Source organism: Danio rerio, chromosome 3 (assembly GCF_052040795.2).
Source record: "Danio rerio strain M-AB ecotype USA chromosome 3, GRCz13ab, whole genome shotgun sequence".
NCBI classification, from domain to species: domain Eukaryota; kingdom Metazoa; phylum Chordata; class Actinopteri; order Cypriniformes; family Danionidae; genus Danio; species Danio rerio.
Genome location: NC_141023.1, coordinates 5,592,107 through 5,611,669, shown reverse-complemented (window position 1 = coordinate 5,611,669; position 19,563 = coordinate 5,592,107). Strand labels below are relative to the sequence as shown.

At 37.4% G+C, this 19,563-nt stretch overlaps 2 protein-coding genes and 1 long non-coding RNA gene across 5 annotated transcripts in view; 2 read left to right on the top strand and 1 right to left on the bottom strand.

Moving 5' to 3' along the window:
• Positions 1 to 19,563, bottom strand: part of LOC147845465 (uncharacterized) — a 129,262-nt gene that overhangs the window by 80,488 nt on the left and 29,211 nt on the right. The gene's annotated exons all lie outside the window — the stretch shown is intronic.
• Positions 1,651 to 10,063, top strand: LOC101882642 (sterile alpha motif domain-containing protein 9). Its single transcript, XM_087243507.1, has 4 exons — positions 1,651 to 1,739; positions 2,113 to 2,234; positions 5,107 to 5,169; positions 5,299 to 10,063. The coding sequence occupies exons 3-4, from the start codon at positions 5,146 to 5,148 to the stop codon at positions 9,724 to 9,726; spliced, it is 4,452 nt and encodes a 1,483-aa protein (XP_087099633.1). The 5' UTR covers positions 1,651 to 1,739; positions 2,113 to 2,234; positions 5,107 to 5,145; the 3' UTR covers positions 9,727 to 10,063.
• gga3b (golgi associated, gamma adaptin ear containing, ARF binding protein 3b) overlaps positions 11,504 to 19,563 on the top strand; it is an 81,800-nt gene continuing 73,740 nt past the window's right edge. For all 3 annotated transcript variants that reach the window (XR_015480187.1, XM_087243569.1, XM_087243568.1), the window contains exons 1-5: positions 11,504 to 11,763; positions 14,506 to 14,590; positions 14,655 to 14,727; positions 16,123 to 16,221; positions 16,954 to 17,077. Coding sequence is in view for 2 of the 3 variants with exons in the window: in XM_087243569.1 (XP_087099695.1) it covers positions 11,715 to 11,763; positions 14,506 to 14,590; positions 14,655 to 14,727; positions 16,123 to 16,221; positions 16,954 to 17,077 (430 nt within the window). In the remaining variant the exon portion in view is untranslated. The remainder of the gene's footprint in view (positions 11,764 to 14,505; positions 14,591 to 14,654; positions 14,728 to 16,122; positions 16,222 to 16,953; positions 17,078 to 19,563) is intronic.

Genomic DNA, 19,563 nt, shown 5'->3' with positions numbered 1-19,563 from the left:
CTGAAGGACTTTTTTAGCTAAAGTGTTTCTTACAGTGAAGACGCTTAAAGCACAGTTTGTTTCATATTTTTATTCTATTGTATTGATTTCTCTTTCCTTTGCAGGGTGGAAAATAACTATATATACAGTTGAAGTCAGAAATATTAGCCCTCCTGAATATTAGCAACCCTTTTCCCCCCAATTTCTGTTTCTTGTTTTAATAACTCATCTCTAATAACTGATTTATTTTTATCATTGTCATGATGACAGCACATAATATTTGACTAAATATTTTTCAAAATACATTCATTCAGATCCAAAGTGCGATTTAAAGGCTTAATTAGTGTAATTAGGCAGGTCATTGTATGACGTTAGTTTCTTCTGCAGACAATCAAAAAATATATTGCTTAAGGGGGCTCATATTATAGACTTTAAGATTGGTTTCAAAATATTTAAACTTACTTTTAAAATAAAAGAAAAAAGCCTTTCTCCCATAATTTGGGAAATATTTATTTTGAAAAAAAATTCTCAGGAGCGCTAATAATTTTGACTTTAACAGTAATTGTTTTGAATAATCGTGATTACAATTATGAAAAAAATAATCGTGATTATGATTTTTCCCAAAATCAAGCAGCCCTACCTCCAATCATAATACCAGAAGCTGTGGACTGTGGGCCACAACCTGTAGGTGTTTTTTTTTTTTTTGTTAAAATTGATCCATTACATGCACAGTTTCTAGCGTTGACGGTATGTTGTAGGGGGGACATAAACAAGAATGTAAACAGAGGGAAATGCTGTTTGGCACCGCTAACAATTTAGCTACAAATTCATATTTATCCGTCAAACCAATGTAAACACCCACAATCTTCTGCAGTGTCTCTCTTTGCTGCCACCTTCAGTGTCTCTATATGTGGCCGCTTTCCGTGCGTTCTACATCTTAAATAACAAACACAAAAGATATGTCAAGGTTTCATATTACTTACACATGCTTATTTTAAATATGTGAAAGACACTTGTCAGATTTTATTTTATAGAGCAGGCGTGAGGTTTAGCTGTGTCCTCTTCATTTTCTGTCTGATTCAGCCCCAAACTGATTCAGCTAACAGTGACTACAATGACAGTGTTGACACTGCACAAAATCGCTTGCTTATAGAGGCGTGACACTTTTCCTAATGACGTGGAGCCAATCTGCGAATCACGGCACATTATGTTAGCTAACCAATCAGAGCCCCTTGAGAATGGGCAACGTCGTAAATTGTATGGCAAATGTAAACACATCAATCAGATAAGGGTCACAATTAAAAGAATGTGTAAACGGACTGGCAAATAAACCAGATATAGGCAACAAATCCGAATTAGGCATCAATACCTGACAGCGTAAACATGACCAAGAAGTCCAATGACTGTGTTTTCATCAGCCAACTTCAGGAAGTGTAGGCATTTGTAAATAATATATAAATATATATATATATATATATATATATATATATATATATATATATATATATATATATATATAGTATTTATAATAATGATAATTAATTATGCAATGAAAATTATAAAAATTGAGGACAAATTTACGTTTTTGAGCCACACACTGTAGTGCCCTGACAAATGTGTGTGGGTTTGGGAAACATGTGGCAACCTGACTGAATTCCTTCTTTTCCACGTATCCACTCCTCCTATAAGAGGAAGAAAAAACATTGGAGAGAGCAAAACTCACAGAGAACGACCTTTTAACAAGGATACTTGAAATGGGGGTAAATGTAACAGCTTTAACTTCATTTATCTTTCATGTTTAGCATTTCTCTAGATCTATGGTCTAGTAATGTTTTAAGTCATAGAGCAAATTAAAGTTAAACCGTGGCAGTTTTGTTTAGTCTTGCCAAGCATGTCTTTTTGTAAAATCAACATACTAATAGACAGAACTCTAGTTTTAAAAGTATAAAACTAAACCTACATAAAACATGTAAACAGCATGTATAGCAAACCCAGCTCTGTGTTGTCTGTTTATACATGCTTTAGTCTTTGTGGGCTGAAAAACGGTTAGACATTGTGGACTTTTGCTCCAGTAGATCAGGTTTCAGCTGGCTTCTCAAAAAGGCTTTTTTTTTTTCTTTTTCTCACTTCCAGATTTGTTGCCATGTTTGGGCAGAAGTACTCCAACTCCCCTGACAATGCACAGAAGCTGCAGTCTTGATGAACAGACTGTGTAAAACGACCATAGTCAGTCTGATGAAAACTTTCATCACAAGGTTAGTATTATATTAACTTCTTAAAAATCTATTTCTTAAAATTGTGAATTACTAAATAGAATCACAATTAATATGAGAATTGAACCCAGCTCAGAACTAACCTTTCTTTCGATTTATACAAATTTACCTGGATGATAACAGTAAATTATTGAGAATATAGTTTATTATTCCTCCTACAGTACATTTCTTCAACACAGAAAATCCTTCAACTGTAATATGATGCATAGGTCAATTATTATTTGTCTATTTCTTTGTAATGAGACAACACTTTAGAATGAAGGTTAAACCCTTCTATATCAAGAAGCTTGAGGTAGTTGTACTGTTAGACACATTTTCAATTCACCATTTACAGCGTCTGGTCCGCATTTACAAATATATTTACTAATGATTAGGCAGCACGGTGGCGCAGTGGGTAGCACGATCACCTCACGGCAAGAAGGTCATTGGTTCGAGCCCCGGCTGGGTCAGTTGGCATTTCTGTGTGGAGTTTGCATGTTCTCCCTGTGTTGTCGTGGGTTTCCTCTGGGTGTTCCTTTCCACCCACAGTCCAAAGACATGCGCTGTAGGTGAATTGAATAAACTAAACTGGCCGTAGTGTATGTGTGTGAATGTGAGACTTGGGTTGCAGATGGAAGGGCATCCGCTGCGTAAAACGTAAGCTGGATAAGTTGGTGGTTCATTACGCTGTGGCAACCCCTGATTAATAAAGGGATTAAGCTGAAAAGAAAAATGAATGAATGAATGAATGACTGAGTAAATGAATGAATTAATGAATTACTAATAATTATTGTCTTCTGTCTTTGCCATGATGACAGTAAATAATATTTTTCTGCTTATTTTGCAAGATACCAGTATTCAGCTTAAAGTGACATTTAAATTCTTAACTCGGTTAATTAAGATAACTAATTGAAGTAGACCAAAAGATCCTCAAAAGCTAGACATCATGCTGAGATCCAAAGAATTCAAAAACATATATAAAAATTTGAGATCTACCAGTCTGGGAAAAATTATAAAGCCATTTCTAAAGCTTTGGGACTGCAGTGAACTATAGTAAGAGCCATTATTTACAAATGGCAAAAACAACATGGAACAGTGGAGATCAGCAGTGTTTAAAAACGCGCTCAACAGCGCACTATTGTTTTTGGGAAATCGATATATAATTGAAGTATCGCAAACTCAATACTTTTGACAAGACTGAGTTTAGGTTTATGGAGGGTGTGCATTCCATTATGTGTGGCACAAAAGTAACACCGCATTTCTAAAAAAGAAAATCATACCATTATGATCTAGGTTGACTTGCTGCTTAATGACCTACATGAGTTCTGCTGTGTACCAACATATGCTGAAAGAGAATGTCCAGCCATCTGTTAGTGCCTCACGCTGAAGCAAACTTGGGTTCTGCAGCAGGAAAGTTATCCAAAATGACCAAAGCACAGCAGAAAAACTAAATTAAGACTATGGAGTGGCCTGGTCAAAATCCTGACCTGAATCCAATTGAGATGCTGTGGCATAAGCTTAAAAAGGTGGTCCATGCTTGAAAACCCTCCGAGGTGGCTAAACAACAGCAACACTGCAAAGATGAGTTGGCCAAATTTCCTCCACAGTGCTGTAACACAGTGTTTCTCAACTGGTGGGTCGCGGCACAAAAGTGGGTTGCGGGAACATTTTCAGTGGGTCGCGGAGTGTGTGGTCAAAAAAACAACAAAAGTTACATTTTTAACTTATTTTGTTTATACTGGAATTTTATTTTGAAATGCGCATGCGATAACCCTACTGTTTGACTTGTGAAATTTCATTTAATTATAGCAATAAATATGCACGATGTTAAGTATGGATTTACATATATTGACAACAAAAAAAGACATAAAGCCTCAGTGTGTCATATGTAGTGAGGTGCTCTCACAAGAGAGCATGAAACCTTCTAAACTAAAACGACATATAGAAACCAGACAACAATATGTTTAATTAACAGTTCAGTTTAGTTCATGGTAACCGAACCTTTCTTTACCTTAACCACTGTTTACAGAATTTGTCATTTTTACTTTGTAATATTTCTATAATTTGATACATTTTGTTAAATGACAGTAATAAAATACTGTTTAATATTAAGTCTTGGTGATTTTCTTATGATTTATGTCACTTCTTGTGTATGTTAACAAATAAATACAAATTCATTATAATTCCTAAATTTATATAATAGTTCCTAAAAATGTGGGTTATGGCTTGATGACCATGTCAAAATGTGGGTCCCCTGGTCAAACCAGTTGAGAACCCCTGCTGTAACAGACACATATTAAGTTACCGTGTGACAAAGGAGGTTGTCACTGGCCTGCGGCAGAACTGCATATAAACTTTTCCTCCACAAGCATCCATTAAACCACTGTACTCCATACTCACCAGCAGCACGACAACAGTGTGCACCCTGTCATCGGCTGATGGTGAGTATGAAGTACAGTGATTTAATGGATGCATGTGGATGAAGAGTTCATATGCAGTTCTGCCGCAGGCCAGTGACAACCTCCTTTGTCACATACTGAAAATACTTTACTGCTAAAGTTGACCTGACCAGTTATTAGTTTTAGGGGGCAAACACTTTTTCACAAAGGGCTATGTAGTTTTGCATTTTGTTTTCCCTTAATAATTTAAACACTGCATGATGTGTGTACTTGCGTTATTTTTGACTAATGTTTAAATTAGTCTGAAATAATAAAGTGTAATAAATATGCCAAAAATTAAGAAATCAGTAGGGGGCAAACACTTGTGACTTATACACAAATGACATATATGCATTCAATAATTTTTAATTTCATTACTATTATTTTCATTATTAACACAAGCATCATAATAATTACCATGTTTTATTTTCTTACAGTATCATAACCTCCTGATCAGAGGAGTCTTTGGTTCCAGTATGGAAACCCCAACACATTCTGGGGTAAGTAGCACCAAAAAGGCCAATATTTTTATATTTTTATCTTACTGCTATTTCATAGATATTAAATAATTAACATCCAGGCGTCTACTGTCAATGCTATCGTAACTTTAGTTGTTGATTTTCTTTCAGAAAAATCAAGGCAGGACAGCTGTTTCATCTAACCGTCCAATGGACACAAAGGACTGGAATAAAGAGCATGTGAGAGAATGGCTACTTGAGATAAATGTGAACAGAGAAGAGGCAGAATTGTTGTATAGTCAGGGAGTTAATGGAGCTGATCTTCTTCATTTGGAGAAGACCTATCTTATAGTGCAACAAATGAAATCAGATGCAGTAGAAATGATTATTCAGCACATTAATCTTTTGAACCCAAAGACTCAACAGCTGAACAAAACGGTGAGGTGGCCAAGCATGAAGCCCTACCCCTTCAAAAGACATGATGCCGCTTACAGGTACATTGAAAAAAGCATTCTAGATGTGACAGAAACCGGTCCTAAAGACCTCATTCAGCCCTGTCATGAATTCAAAGGCTTCACCAACACAACAGAGGAGAAGAGAATGAAGAAATTCACTGATGAGGTGATTCGATTTGCAGCAGCTTGTATGAACAGCCGCACTAATGGCACCATTCACTTCGGAGTTTCAGACGATCCACACGGACAAATTTTGGGTGTGGACATCCCAAAAACAGATGAGTTTGATGATCGACGCAAATATGCAATTGTAAGACATTTCAATCCAGATAAAGTTCAGATAGCAAAGATGTGCATTAAACCTCCTCGATTTGTTGAAGTTCTCAAAGCAGACATGACACCCTCTGGAAAATATGTTATTGAGGTGGACATAGAGCCGTCATCTATAATCTGTGAAGGCCATCGCTTTCACACTAACAATGTGAAGATAAATGAAGATGAGATGCAACAGCCCACAGCTGGAGAGAAGAAGAAGAAGAATAAAGGTGACAAGTCTTTCTACATAAGAGACGGAAGCAGCAGCAGGAACCTCATTACAGCTAAACCCTCAAAGGAGTTTGAGAAATATATCACAGACATGTCAGAGAAGGACAGCTGGAGGAAAGATGCTGAAGAAAAGCATCTCTCTGTTGTCAAAACGTATGCACAGGGCTCTGAACTCAGACATTTGATAACAGGAGGGGCTACATCTATGGACATATCAAACTTTACATCATACATTGTGGTGGCCAACAAGTCTCATCCTGTTCAGCTGGAAAGCATGGACTTCCTTCTTCCTATGAATCTATTGGGTGTTTTGGACTTTGATCCACAATCCGCTGAGAATGGCTTGAGGAAGCTTTTTCAAGAGAGAAAGGGGCATCATGTTTTACCGGCTACAGGTACACTTGAAGACACTGCAGGCAGCTTAAAGCTGGCTAAATCCAGAAGCTGGGTTTTCTGTAATGGAGGAATTAATGGCGAAACCCAGTCTGATGATGATAATTGGATGACAGAGAAAGGATTCTTAGTGGAAAATAAAGTTTCTTCCCTGTGCCAACAAGAGATACCTCACAAGTTTCTTGTCGTTTTCTTGCTATTAAGTCAAGTTAAAGATGGGAAAGACATTTTGCTGGAGACCTTTAATATGTTTTTACAGAAGCTTGGAGGACAAAACCAAATCTTATGCATCTGTGACAATGAAGCAACATACAACTACTGGAGGGATCTCATTAGGGGCCGATATAACGTCGACATCTTAAAATGCATTTACGACCTGAGCTTTGCTGAAGTCAATGGCACTGTGCTCAGCCTGTGGTCTAAAGACCGCAAAATAAAACGGTTTCTGCCTTGTGGTGGCGGCAGCAATGTTGTGCTCTATAAGATAACAGAGGAACGCTTAAGTTTGCTGAGTATTCTTTGTGTGAACCAGTGTGAAGGAGAAAATGAGGATCAAAAACTACATGAGGAGAACTTTTACAAGGGAGGAGAGGCAACTTGGTGGAACTTCTACTACTCAGAACAGCGTCAGAGACAGAACAAGCCAGTTTCAGTCATTAAACGGGACAAGTTTGACCACATAGTCAATACTCTTATTCCGAAGATGCTGAATGAGAAAAGAGCTTGTGCGTGTATCAACATCTTCCATATGGAAGGCTGTGGTGGCACTACACTGGCCATGCATGTTCTGTGGACACTCAGGGATGAGTTTCGTTGTGCGGTGCTGCAGGACTCAACAGATGATTACACAGCAGAAGCAGCTAAACAGATAGTACAATTACTAACATATAAGGCAAAAGGGAAAGCTACACGACTTCCTGTATTGCTCAAGACAGAGTTTCAACACTATGGGAATGTACAAAGACTTCAAGATCAAATTGAGAAGGAATGTTTAAACCAGGATGTTTTTTCAAGAAGTCCACAAGTCATTATTGTCAACTGCATCAGAGTGGATGCCTGTAGACACATTGAAGATGCTGGCAATGCAGTTTTCATTCCACAGTACTTGTCTGAAAGGGAACGAAAACTATCTGAAGAAAAGCTGAAGGAGTTGAAGGAGACCAACTCTGAAACAGTTTACTCGAACATGTTCATGACCCAATTTTCATTGAAATGTATTCAGGATGTTGTGAAAGAGACACTGAAGGGCTTCAACTTTAAACACAAGCATGCTCAGCTTTTTGCTATTCTTGTCCTCTTGAACATCTACCGGAGAAACGCAGTGCTGTCAGTCTCTACATGTCAAGAGGTTCTTGGTTTGCCAACAAAAGCTAAGGTTGAAGATGGATTTGAGGTGTTTTCCACTCTTTTGAAAAGATGCACAGTTTTTTGCGAAGTTCCCATTGTAGGCATGACGGTAATTCACTCATGTATAGCTGAGCAATGTTTAAAGGAGCTTTCAGATACTTATGGAGTGAGTAAGGCAGAAATTGCTAACCTTCTTCTCACAACTAACTCCTTTTATGACAGCAGTCCAGGCCAAGAAAAACTACTGCAGGATGTTCACATCATCTTTGTGAGGAGGCAACATTCAGCCACAGATAAAGATGTCTTATTTTCACCTCTTATCCAAGATATCATGAAAGAAACCCCAGGGATGGAAGAGACTGTTCTTCTCAATGTAGCGGAGCTTCTCAAAAATGATGCAATGATGTTTCAGCTCCTTGCCAGGTATTACATTAAAAAACAGGACTTTACCAAGGCCATGGACTGGGCAAAGAAGGCCAAAGAACACTCAATGGGCAATTCATATCTATGTGATACAGTACCTCAGGTACTTATGTGTGAGCTTGAGTATGCTTTTGATGAAGACAAAGACGATCCCATCAAGCAAGACAGTCTCGATAGGCTTCTGACACTGGCTGAGTCTGCTACTGAAGCTTGCAAAGAAACACAGAAAACTGCAATAAAAGAAGCCGAAGCTCGACTAGAAAGCGAAGATGATTCTGAAACCTACAACACTGCAGGCCATCTCAGTCACCTTCAAACTGCAGGTACAGTTATAAAAATCCTGCAAAAGATGCCGCTATTTAACTTAAAAGACACTCGCAACAACTGCCTCAGTCAAGTCCTCATGAGTAAAATTACTATTGAAGATTTGCTCAGCAAGAATCCCAGACTTAAGCCGTACTACCCGGTATTGCTAAAGCATAAGAGATATCTTCTTCAACTAAAAGAGAGGATGAAGGAAAATTTTATCTTTCTTAACAATTTTCTTGTCAATTTAGTTCCATTTTTTGCTGAGAAAGACAAACAAAAAGAACTGACAATGCACAGGATGTCCAAGTACTTTCAACAGTACACTGACCTCTTTTGTGACATTAATTGGGGTGAGCTGATCAATAACAAGCACGTAAATAGCATGGCTAAAATTGAGCAGACACGCCAATGTCTGGAGAAGAACAAGGGAGATTCCTACACAGGTCTTCTGGAGCAATTATATCAGGACAACTCTGCATCAACTCTTGAAGAGATCATCCAGCAGTATCGTTTCATTGCTAGATTACAAAGGGATCAACCCTTGATGGACACAGTCAACTTTATATATGCCAATGTAATTCTGGCCAACATCAAACCTGAATCTCAGTTCATCATGCCTTACCCACACCTTTGTGAATTACTACCTCATATAAACATACAACCCGCATCTTTCAGTGAGATCCTGCCATTGCACTACATCACAATTTTATTGTTATGGGAAGAGGGGAATGTTGCATTGCCAGCAATTGTGTCACAAATGAAGGCATCATATTTCACTGAACTGAATCCTGTGTCTAATGGAAAAAAAGCAGCAGTCCACTTTTACCTAGGGAAATATGAGGGTTATGCTGGCCTGATATCCCAGAGAGATATTAACTGCTGTTTAGCACCAGGGCAGGACATCGCAACTCAGTGGGATGATGAAAGTATATGGAACAAAGTGAGAGACAGTGAAAAACTTCTCAGAGTTTCTGGTGAAATTCGGGATGGCTTTATCAGTGTTGCTGGCATCATGGTTGATCCGATGTTCAGAAGCCAGATATATAAAGAATCTGGCACGAATGTGAATTGCTTCATCGGCTTCTCAATGAATGGACCAGTCGCACTTGACATTGACTTTGAGTAAAAAGACTCAAAAGCTTGATCTCACAGGGATACAGAACACAAATGGGAAACGTTTTTGATTTCCAATATAAAGTCCTGTAGCTGTTCTCATTTTTAGTTTGCTTCTTCGTCATATCTGACACACAACAGCTAATATAAATCATCGATCACTGGTGTTCATGTTTTTAAACTTAGTTTGTAATGTGAATTTCCTAAAAACAGGACAGTGGCCGCAAATATATAGACTTCCAGAGAGAGCCTGCATGAACAAATGCTGTATTTCACTGAAACTGGGATTTCTTATGTTTCTTTACTTGCATTGATGATTGTATTTTACCAATAAATTGATAGTTCATTTACTCATTTGTCATATATGTTCATTATTATTTGTTTACTTTTATTATCAAAGAAAAGTCTATAAAGATAGAGCCTGTTTAAGTCTCAAACTGTATTCCTGGAGGGCCGCAGCTCTCAAACACAGCTGATGAAACTAATCAAGATGTTCAAGACTACAAGGGACTTTCAATTAGGTGTGAGTTGGAGGTGGTTGGAGATAAACTGTGCAGAGTTGCGGCCCACCAGAAATTGTTTGCCTGTAATAAACCCTGCATTTGGATCCCCACCTCCCTTGTCAGCATCCACTTCACATTACAATGTTAAACTATAATTAATAAACACTGTACATTCTAGTATATATAATAAAGAATAGTTCACTCAAAAATGAAAATGTACTCACTTATATAGTCATTCTAACGTGCTTATAAACGTTTATGAGATTCTTTCTTCTGTTGAACACAAAATAGGATATTTTGAAGGAAGCGCAAAACCTGTAACCATTGACATAGTAGTAGTAAAAACAAATACAATAGAAGTAAATGGTTACATGTTTTAATCATTTTTCAAAATATTGTTTTGTGTTTAACAGAAGAAACAGGTTTGGAAGAAGTGAAGGATGAGTAAATGATGGCAGAATTTACATTTTACTGTCCCTTTAACTAACATTAATGAAACTCCATTGTAATGTATGGCCTATATACATTAGGACAGTGGTTCTCAAACTGTGGTACGTGTACCACTAGTGGTATGCAGGCTTCCTTCTAGTGGTACGCGGAGGAATGAAATATGTCATGCAAATGCTACACACATTTCAAAATTTACAAAAAATGATATATATAATACGACATGTATGACATGTAGCCTATATTTCTGAGATAATCTGCTACGTTTTTTTACTGTGCAGAGTTGTAGCTGCTTTACTGGGCCTACTACGCGACTGTATTTCAATACTGGTCATTTTTGGTGGTACTTGGAGAGACGATTTATTTCTGAGGTGGTACTTGATGAAAAAAGTTTGAGAACCACTGCATTAGGACATCTCAACTTTATAATTCAGTTTAACAAAAATATTAGAGTAAATAATGCCTCATTATTTAAAGTAGACAGCTAAGTTAGACTACTTATTGGGTCAAAATGCTATTAAAACCCATTTAAGTAAGTCTTTGCTACACGAGTAAATCTCTGAGCTGCTTTACTAATTAAAACCGCTAATTATTGTATTGTACTAAACAATAGTGCATTTTCTATAACAGTGAAGGTCATGAAGATATCCAAAGACAGATATTACGATCCGTCATTAAAAATCTAATTCGTCTTTGACAATTTATTCTAGTATGTTGACTTTATTTCCTAATTAATTCAATGCTATTTGCTTTTGTAAATTTTCACATTCGAAACTAAATTATTATTTGGACTTTTATTTTGTAATCGAACAATCGTGCTTTTATTTTGCAATCACCAGAGGCGTCTGAATCAAGGACCTCCACACAGGCATCTGATGATACTGCCGGCTGACACTATTCATTTGATAAAATAAACACAGCAGTGTTTTGTCTCCGCATACAGGCTCGGATGCAGCCGAGGATGTTGGTTTTAATTATAGTCAGCCTAATCTGACGAATGTCTGTGGTGTTTAAGGGGGAAATGTGTGGATTTATGGAGTCAGAGCTTTAAATGAGGATCATGGCGTTTCCGGAGGGAGAATCACTCGAGTCCTGGCTCAGTACGTGCACTGTTATAATTTGCATTTCATGATACATTGAAATAACATTACAGTGTTATGTTTACGTCGCATGCATCAATTCCGACCCGTCTGACTGGTTTGTTCTGCTTTTTCAGCGTTGTTTTAAATCATACTATAACGAAGGTTCGCTCATGAAAATGTATTACCTCATATTGACGTTGCCTGGTAACCTTCTCGGGGCGTCCAATCAGGATGCATAAAGAATATCAAGCGAAGCCTTCAGCATAGTGGGATCTGTTAAATCGCCAGCGCCCACTTGCAAGCGTCTGCCTTCCAGCCAATCGGATATAGGCAGTATACGAACGCCACGCCTCCTGATTACTATTCACAAGCCAAGCCTTCTCTGTAGTATGCTTTATAAAATCAGAGATTGATAGATCTAGCGATGCGCTGCGTTGAGATTAAAGTTCAAAGTCTGTGTTTATCTTCATGTATGATAAGTTTACCCAACGAATTTACAGCAGGGATTATTAATAAATGACTAAATAAAATTTTTTACCGATTTAATTTAATGTGTCAAATTGAACACTATTATAATACAAATAAATGATTTCAGACATGCTCTCTACATCTAAGTTTTAGTAATTTATAGTAAATACTGTATTTTTGAATCATACTAAAGTGGATTGTATTCAACATATTGCAGTATTTACAACACTTTGTTGATGAATGCTCTAGCATACTGCACTATATTCACTATAGTATAGTACGCTAGTGTTATACAATACTGTGGTATACTTTAGTTTTTACTACAGTAAACTGTGGTGTTTTCTAGTATAATATATCTTATAGTTGTGAAAAACTAAACTGTTGTTTTGCCATAGCAACAATAGAATCATCACAACAGATTAATTGATTTGTCATAGCAACGATATAATCACCACAGCAGATCAATTTCTACAATTGTTATTTTGCCATAGCAACAATAGAATAATCACAACAGATTCATTTCTACAGTTGTTGTGTTACCATAGCAACAGTAGTAGCACCACAATAGAATGATTACTATAGTTGTTGTTTTGCCATAACAACAAAAGAATCACCACAAAAGATTAATTTCTACAGTTGTATTACCATGGCTACAATAGAATCACTACAACAGATTAACTGCTACAGTTGTTGTTGTTTTACCATAGCAACAACATATTCACCACTACAGATTAATTTCTACAGTTGTTGTTTTGCCATAGCAACAATAGAATCACCACAACAGATTCATTGATTTGTTGTAGCAACAATAGAATCATCACAGCAGATTAATTTCTACAGTTGTTGTGTTACCATAGCAACTGTAGTAGCACCACAATATAATTATTACTATATTTGTTGTTTTGCCATAACAAAAGTATCACCACAACAGATTAACTGCTACAGTTGTTGTTTTGCTATAGCAACAATAGAATCAATACAACAGTTTAATTTTTACAGTTGTTGTTTTACCATAGCAACAGTAGTATAACCACAATGGATGAATTACTACAGTTGATGTTTTGCCTTAGCAACAGTAGTATTACCACAATAGATGAATTACTACAGTTGATGTTTTGCCATAACAACAAAAGAATCACCACAACAGATTGTTTTGCCATAGCAACTATAGAATCACCAAAAACATCAATTTCAACAGTTGTTGTGTTACCATGGCTACAATAGAATCACTACAACAGATTAACTGCTACAGTTGTTGTGTTACCATGGCTACAATAGAATCACCACAACAGATTAACTGCTACAGTTGCTGTTATGCCATAGCAACAATGGAATCAATACAACAGTTTAATTTCTACAGTTGTTGTTTTACCATAGCAACAGTAGTATCACCACAATATATTAATTACTATAGTTTTTGTTTTGTCATAACAACAAAATAATCACCACAACAGATTAAATGTTTTGCCATAGCAACAACAGAATCTCAACACCAGATTAATTTCTACAGTTGTATTACCATGGCTAAAATAGAATCAATACAACTGTTTAATTTTTACAGTTGTTGTGTTACCATAGCAACAATAGCATCATCACAATAGATTAATTTCTACAGTTGTTGTTTTGCCATAACAACAAAAGAATCACCAAAGCAGATTAATTGTTTTGCCATAGCAACAACAGAATCTCCACAAAAGTTTAATTTCTACAGTTGTTGTGTTACCATAGCAACAGTAGTATCACCACAATAGATTAATTATTACAGTTGTTGTTTTGCCATAACAACAAAAGAATCAACAGATTAATAGTTTTGCCATAGCAACTATAGAATCACCAAAAACATGAATTTCAACAGTTGTTGTGTTACCATGGCTACAACAGAATCACTACAACAGATTAACTGCTACAGTTGTTGTGTTACCATAGCAACATCAAAATCACCACAACAGATTAATTTATACAGTTGTTGCTTTGCCATAGCTACAATAGATTCACTACAACAGATTAATTCAAGTATTTCACTATAGTTCGGTATTACCTATAGTATTTTTTTCAAATGGACCCATGTGCATACCACGCATATACAATAGTGCAGGATTTATTATGGATCTGTATATTATTACACACATCCTGGAATTTTACTTTATTTCTGCCATATTGTCATTATTGCTGAGTGTAATATTGATATGCGTCTCTGTGATTGGCCCTCGCACTACTGTGCCAGTGTATCGCAGACACAGAGCTCAACGGGGCCGATTGTTTGGCCCTCACGACTGTGTTTGTCCTCCACAGACAAAGCCACACACCCAACCAACAGGCAGGAGGACTGGGAATATATAATCGGGTTCTGTGACCAGATCAATAAGGAGCTGGAAGGGTGAGCATTCATAATTTAACTACTACACAAGACTCCAGATTCTCCTCTGACTGTGTGTTTGTAGTCCTCAGATAGCTGTGAGGCTCCTGGTTCACAAGTTCTGCGCTCAAGAATGGGAAGCCCTTCAGGCGCTGACGGTGAGGGGTGTTTTAAAGAAACACTTCACTTTTTTCTTTGATAAAATATGCTTATGGTACAGCTCCCCTAGAGCTAAATGTTTCACCATTTTTGAATCCATTCAGCCGATCTCAGATCTGGCGTGAACACTCTTAGATTAGCTTAGTATAATTAATTGAATAGGATTAGACCATTAGCATTTTGATCAGATATAATTTTTTCTATATAAATCTAAAATAAGAAAACTTGCAATTCTCTGTCGATATGGCCAGGAACTGTACTCATTTTGGCGTACTATTCAAGGGACTTTGCTGTTGTACCATGATTATAGTAGAGCATTTATATTACACTGTGCCTGAAAATCAATTCTAATCTGTTTAACCAATGTCAGCATCTGCTTGCTTGAGGAGCTCTTTTTGTAACCATGGTCACATCTGTGAGAGATGATTCAGTAAACATATTTACTATAGTATTTGTTTACTGTGTAATATTGTAACAAAACACTCAAAAGACGTTTAGGGACTGAAGACACCAAGAGATGAAGTGTTTCATGGTGTCCCATTCTTCCTGCAAACCTTCGGGTTCTTCGTTGTCACATTTTGTGCTTCAAAGTGCACCTCAGATTCTCTATTGGAGACAGGTCGGGACTATAGGCAGGCCAGTCAAGTACCTGTATCCCCTCCTCCACAGCCAGGACTTTATAATGTGTGCAGAATGTGCTTTTGCTTTGTCTTGTTTGAATATGCATGGGCCTGGAAAAGAGGGCAGCATGTTGTGCTCCAAAATATTTTCAGCATTAATGGTGCATCACAGAAGTGCAAGTTCTGGCTTTTGGACTTGTTGCTAGTAACAGTCTGGATGATCCTTTTATTCTTTGTTCTGGAGCACACAGTGTCCATTTCTCCTAAAATAATACCTGAAAAACTGATTCATATGACCACAGTACATGTCTGTGTGATGGTCCATTCCAAATGCATCCCAGCCAAGAGAAGTCAACGGCACTTCTGGACACTGTTAACATAGGGCTTCCTTTTGGCACAGTACAGTTTAAACTGTCATTTGTGGATGTAACTGCGTATTGTGGTACTTGACAAAGGTTTGCCGCAGTAATCTTGAGCCCATGTGGTGATATGGCTAATAGATGAATGAGGATTCTTGATGCAGCGCCAGAGATCACGGTAGTTCAGCTTAGACTGATTCATTGATTTATGCTAAGCTAAAGGTGTTCACGCCAGTTCAGGAGGTTGTCTGAATATATTAAAAGATGGCAAAACTCAACTGTTTAACTCTAGGAGAGCTGTAAAATGAGCATATTTCCAAGTGGAGTGTTTCTTTAATGCTCGTCCAGCATCACAGCTTTACTATGAGTTTCTGCACAGATGACATGATGTGTGTGTGTGTATGTGTGTCTGCAGGTCCTGGAGGCCTGTATGAAGAACTGCGGGCGAAGATTTCACAAAGAAATAGCCAGATATAGATTTTTAAATGAGCTGATTAAAGTGGTTTCACCTATGGTAAGTGGTTTTCCTGTTATACATAGTTTTTTTTTAATTATGTCTGGTAACACTTTTATTGAAGAGAGTTTTCATAACACTATCATGACACCTTTGATGACACGCTATGAATGCAAAGGAGATTTTATGCATGCGTCTGACTTATTAAGTGTCATTTTAAATGGAAAGGTGACATTGTTTGTCATGAATCTGTCATAAATCTGTCATAAACATGATCACCATGAGGCCTTTATAATCTTCATGAATATTTTTCTGATCACTTTTTTTCTGTGTAACATACTGAGTTTGTAATTAAAATTACCCGTTAAAGGAGTCTGTACTCTGTCAGGTAATTTTACAATGTGTCATTAATATTTAAGGGCATTTTAATACAAAAAAAAATTTAACAAAAATATATGAATGATTCTGAAATATAATTCTAATACCAATTACAATGGCTTCATTAGTAAATCTAAATCATGTTTATGGCAGATTTATGACAAGTTATGTTGTCTTAATAACATGAAGTTGTCATGACAAAGACAGGCTGTGTTGTATTTGTTTGTCAATTTGTTTGTAAACTTATCCAATGCTTTTATAGTGCTATAGTAATATCAGCTCTTAAATGTCAAACGATTAGGGGAATTTTGATTCGAAAATCTTTGGGATTTGCTGATATATTTATGCGCAAGTTCTAGAACTAGATGTGTAATTTGACATGTTAAAATTATTGTGTGTGTCTGTGTGTTTCAGTACATGGGGAACAGTATTTCAGAAAAGGTGAAGAGTAAGATCATAGAGATGTTGTACAGCTGGACGGTGGCGTTTCCCAATGAGGCCAAGATAGCAGAGGCGTACCAGACGCTCAAGAGACAGGGTAAGATTTTACGCATACATGCACTCAAGCACAGACACAAACACGCACACACACATATGCATACAAACAAAAATGCACACATATACTACAAATATACATACAAACTCAAATCAGTGTTTCACCTACCTTTATATTAGGGGGGCGCCCCGCCCTCCCAATAGTTTTCCTCGCCCCCCTTGAAGTCAAGTTAAATGTATTTTCTATATAGCGCCAAATCACAACTTCTTTTAATAAACAAGATAAATAGTCATGTGTTATATCTTATTTACACAACGACATGTCATTTCTGTGTCTCATTCCCATACTCCCTGCTGTATGGAAATGAGAGTGAGCTCCACATCTGACAGGCGAATCATTTTGAATGAATCTTTTGCATGACTCGAGAACAACGAGTCTTCTCAGGGAGTGATTTGTTCATTTGTGCACGCCAACATTTGTGCAGGTGGAGTAGAAGATTAGTTCCTTTTTTTGTCTTCTATCGGGTTTGAGTCATTCGTTCATCAGGTGAAAGACAGAAGCCAATCATATGCATTTAGAGCCGACTCGAAATGACTCGAAAAAAGATTACTTTATCTTAAAGGGTCACGAAACATCAAAACACATTTTTTGAGCTGTTGACAGTCGTATATGTGTCCCACACTGCTAAAAACACTATTAGGACACCTATATTTCACTAAAAAGTGTAAATTGGTTGTTTTTGCGTTATTTTAAGCAAATTCGTACTTCCGGTTTGAAACGAATTTTTGAAGCTGCGTCACGGTCATGACATAATAGCGTGTATTCCAGCGTGCAGACTGGGCGTCTGTGCCAGAGTGTGTCTTATTACGTCTTACAGTGTGATGCATTAATGCATGAGTAAGGCTTGGTTCAAACCAATCAGCACGCTCTATTGTGCAACTTCATTAATATTCATTACTGTCACAGTGTTTAGACGACAGAGACGCCACGTTGTGTTGGCAAAACAAGCGTGAAGTGTTGCTTTTATAGTTTGCTGCAGTTAAGTTTTGTTTTCATTTTCTCTCTGTGAGAGTTCAGCTGGAGTTACGTGTGGATTAACAGTGTACGTGACGCTCGATAACAATAACTTACGTGTCTAAGGAGGATTATTGTTTACCTGAGAGCTGTTCTCATCTGCAAACGCTGAGATCCAGATTCGCTTGTAGTCTTCTCTTAATAAAGACGCGGCTCTAGTTGTCCTGTCTCTACAGATTTGGTAAGTGAGCGACCAGTGCTCTTTGTTTATTCAGTTTTTTCGTATCGAACAAACTATTGCACCGAGTGTAAACATGTTAGCACCACAACCAAACTTTTACCTCGTGTAGGATTTTCACCGCATTTTGTGAGCGGAATAACACATGCAGCTTTCTGACGCTACCTGCCGTGTGCATCTAAGTTTCCGGGAAATGCGGAGAGTTTTTTTTTTCTCATTCGCCGTGCGGTATCAAACGTTGCATGAAAAATACACGCTTAGAGCAGTTCCTCGAATCAAATATCTCGATTGTCGCGAGGGACATGAATGAATTCCCTGAATGAAAGAGCCAAACTGCAGTTAAAGTCCACCATTTAATAATTTGCCAAATAATTAGACCACAGATGTCCATGTAAACAAAGTCACTTTGTCCCCTGTGTGTGTGTGTTTTGACTCTGAAACTCAGCGCGCCCAAATAGACACTCCCACACTATGCCTGGACAAGCCCACTTTTCTGACTTTTTCCAAAGTAGAGGTGTGAAAACACCCTGCTGAAACGAGGGGGTTTCATGGCCCTTTAATGAACGAGACTCAAAGGTTCAAATGAGTAAAATGATCCGAACTACACCGGATGACAGGCTTTGACCCAACTTGGCTGTCAGAGCAGCAATACTCCCCCAGCTGTACAACACGGATCTTGGTAAGCAAGTCAGTGAATACACACTTAGGAAAAAGTTTACTTCAATTTTTGTAAGTATACCTAAAGGTCAAAAATTCGTATACTTTAAGTATACTAATATCAATGTACTAGTAGTGTACTTATAGTGTTTGAGACAAACTGGCCCACTTTCTAGTTTTTAAAAATATAGTTTTCTATTATAAGTTTAAATTAGCTTCTATTGCCCTGCCAGGTCCAGTCAGCAGTGTAAACTCAACCATGAACACGGATGTTTAGCTGAAATAAAAATCTGGCTTTCAGCTAACTTTTTAAAATGAAACAGCGACAAAACTGAAGCCCTTCTCATCGGCACTAAAAGTGTTTTGGATAAAGCTGATAATTTCACTATAGACATTGATAACAGTACAATTTTTACCTCAGTGCAGGTAAAGAGTTTGGGTGTCATCTTGGATAGCACACTCTCATTTAAAGGTCACATCAATAATATTACACGTACTGCATATTTCCACCTGCGTAATATCACTCGTCTCCGCCCTTCTCTCACAACTAATAACACAGCCATTCTTATCCACGCATTAGTTACTTCACGTCTAGACTACTGTAATGCACTTCTTTCTG

Coding starts and splice junctions, on each gene's coding strand:
- LOC101882642 (XM_087243507.1), top strand. CDS start 5,146: ATGGAAACCCCAACACATTCTGGG. Junction 5,170..5,298: donor AAACCCCAACACATTCTGGG/GTAAGTAGCACC, acceptor ATTTTCTTTCAG/AAAAATCAAGGCAGGACAGC.